General features: G+C 35.3%; 1 protein-coding gene across 1 annotated transcript; it reads left to right on the plus strand.

Moving 5' to 3' along the window:
- The first annotated feature begins 499 nt into the window (after positions 1–499).
- Positions 500–2,928, plus strand: LOC112705943 (uncharacterized). Its single transcript, XM_025756985.3, has 3 exons — positions 500–960; positions 1,208–1,459; positions 2,220–2,928. The coding sequence occupies exons 1-3, from the start codon at positions 604–606 to the stop codon at positions 2,508–2,510; spliced, it is 900 nt and encodes a 299-aa protein (XP_025612770.1). The 5' UTR covers positions 500–603; the 3' UTR covers positions 2,511–2,928.
- Positions 2,929–3,203: the final 275 nt, after the last annotated feature.

Here is a 3,203-nt window from a genome sequence, read left to right on the forward strand (position 1 = left end):
AGCATGTAACCAGCAGAAAAAGGTGAACCATTGGATAAAATCTTACATCAATTTCACACCATTAAATCATCATTAATAATTAGTTAATGGCTAACAATCACAACAATTGTTGGCCCTAACATTACTCTTGAAAAATATTCTACAACAGAAAATTCGCCTAATTTTATTAATGTCTCAAATAAAAAAACTAAACTTGAGGTATTGAGGCGAGTATTCTCGAGGTTAAGTCTTAACACATGACATGACATACATTTGTCCTTGAATTAACGAGTGTGACAGCGATGGTGGCATTAGTAAACTATGCACACATACACAACTGACACTACTATTTCCCACAAAAATGGTGCAACAAAGAAGCAGTTGACAAAGCTCATCATCCTTCTCCATCCAGCTGCCTCGCGCGGCACCCTGTTCTCCACACAGTTCCACGTGTCACTCTCCAATACCCACTCCATGCACGTCGCCACGTGTCACAAAAATCCCATATCTCACCACCATCACGCCATGCATGCCTCACAAAAAACAAATCACAAAAACAAATAACTAATTCACTCATTCACCCACTCACTCACTCTCGAGATCTGAAATTAATAACAGAAAATAATGGTGAAGCTAGCATCGGCAAGGGACTTCCGTACGTACGGGCCGGGCCTCACCAGAAACCGTTACGAGTACATCAACGCGGGGCTTTACCTGTTTTCCACCGTGGTCCTGAGTTGTGGTTTCGCATCTCAGTTTTCTTCCGAGGCTTCTTCGGGGCTCGTGGTTTTCCTCATTGCATTGGGCCTCATGTTAATCGTAAACTTTCATGACCTTATGGCGCATCTTGTTCCCATTGATTTCCGCTTTCAGTTGATGGCCTTTGATCCTCAGCTCGCCTTCGTCGAATTCGCTGTTCCCCTCTTCAACATGCTCGGAACGCTTCTTACTTTTCTTGCCGTTTTCTTCATTTTTCTTCAGGTACTATTGCACTCAAATTATCTTAATTTACATTTCTTAATTGTAGTTCGAATAGCTAGGTAACATTAGATATAATAAATTTGTAATTGTAAATGTAACATCTATTAAATCAGACTTTAAGTAGTTAAATAAGGTAATTTTAGGTTACAATAATGCTACGTATATATAAAAAATTCAAATCAGCTCTGATTGTGTAGCATGTGTTTTTTTTTTCCCTAATATTTGTAATATGTGGAGGGAAATGCAGGAAGAGAAAGGACATGGTTACTTCAAATTGGAAAAGCATGCTCTGAACATGTTGGTTGCTGGTCCTGTACTATGGGTGGTGGGATCGATTCACAATTCATGTCAAATCTACGAGAGAGCAGATGGTCATGTTCAAATCTTGCAGCAATGTGTGTATATCCCCTTCTTGATGGGGAGTATGTTGTTCATGATTAGTTCCTGCCTCAATTATATTGAGCAATCTAGAGTGATCCACCATGGCCTCGGCTTACTTGTAAGTATAGCCTTCAAGTGGTGACTAATTAAGTATAAAAAATGTTATTTGTACACTAAAATCAATCACGGGATATTTTTGTATTGATATACGAATTGATATATGTGTAGTTTAATTTATTCTTAACGTGTATTTTACACTAGTAGTAGCTGATTTTAGTGGACACCTAGCATAATTGATTAAGTATTCAGCAATCAATTACGCCATACCTTTTGTTTAATTGCAATATTAGTTTTGAAAGAAGCTTTTAATTTACTCTCATGTTTTACATATAGTATGTTACTATTATAGGAATATTATGATTTATATATAATATGATTGACAATTGGTATGAGTGTATATCTATCTTATGAAAACTCTTGATTTAGGAGAATTTGTTGTGTAGTTATGATACTTAAACCGATCTTAGTTGAATGACATTTAAAATTAATTGTAGGTCTAAAATTGAAATATAACTCAATAGGTCAAATACTTTTTTTGTTTTAGTGATATGCTTTCTAGTTAATGTCCTAATAGCACAATGAATTTAAAAGGAAAATATATTTGTTATTAGATTATTATACTACAAATCACACTTCCGTGCATACACATGCGACAAGGAAACCTATCTAAGTATCTAGCTACTTGATGAGAAAGATTTTGGCATAATGTTGAACTGGTAGATCATCTTATCTAATTTGATAGGAATGAACTGCTAAATTGGAAAATGAATCATGTACTAACTAATCCGAGTCAATTATTAATGTTGATACTGTGGCAGGGTAGGGATTGGATCTGGTTAGGAATCTCGGGTACCATATTTTTCTTCATTGGTGGATTGATAAATGTGGTGAAAGTGTTCAAGATGCAACAAATGAATGGTATGAGGCTGGAGAAGCTGCGAGGTGGAGCACAAGAGCAACTAATAAGAGCGAGAGAAGGACATGTTCCCCTGCTTTCAGAACATCATCAAATAAGAATAAGACATAATCCACCACCTGAAGAAACCAAAGTTTCAAAGCCTCTTCCTACTCCTTATAAGGATGTCCTTCTCGGTCAAACTAGATCATGATTATTATATTGATGATGCTTATTTAATTTCTTAATGCTTAATTATAATCGTGAGTTCATCCCCTTCTCTTTTGTGCTCCTCTCTGTTTTTCCTCCTTGGGGAGCTAGCCGCCTCTTGCATCAAATTCTGCGTAGGTTTCTTGAGGCGAGAAATGCTACATGGCCTTCATAATTTATTGTTTTTGGCCATCAATGTTTAAAAATATGGGATAAAGTACGTTGTTAGATTACTAGAGTAAGAATATATATATATATATATATATATATATAAGAAATTGAGTTGATGGTAAAGTAGTGGCCAGAAACTATAAATTCTGATGGTCTTCTATCATTTGATGGTCTTCTATCATTTTTCTTCTTGAGGTTATATTGTAACAGATATTGGATGTTAATTAAAACTGATGGACTTTTGGTCTGCCTATAGTAGTTAGGACCGGATAAGATAAAAATACGGATATATAGTGTTCTAAATTGGAAATATGTACCTGATAGCATGTCCTAGAACACGAATTTTCTTTCTTTGCTGGTAATATTTATGTCTTGTCTCAATTACTAAAAGGCAATATTGGGTTATAATCTTGTACCAAAAATTTTATAATCTATGAATGTAATGTTATCCATTAGGAAGTTTTATGATCCATAATGACCAATGCTTATAGCATAAATTGGTTTTCCATACTCCTAGAGGAAGATA

The sequence above is a fragment of the Arachis hypogaea genome, chromosome 8 (assembly GCF_003086295.3).
Source record: "Arachis hypogaea cultivar Tifrunner chromosome 8, arahy.Tifrunner.gnm2.J5K5, whole genome shotgun sequence".
Lineage (NCBI taxonomy): Eukaryota > Viridiplantae > Streptophyta > Magnoliopsida > Fabales > Fabaceae > Arachis > Arachis hypogaea.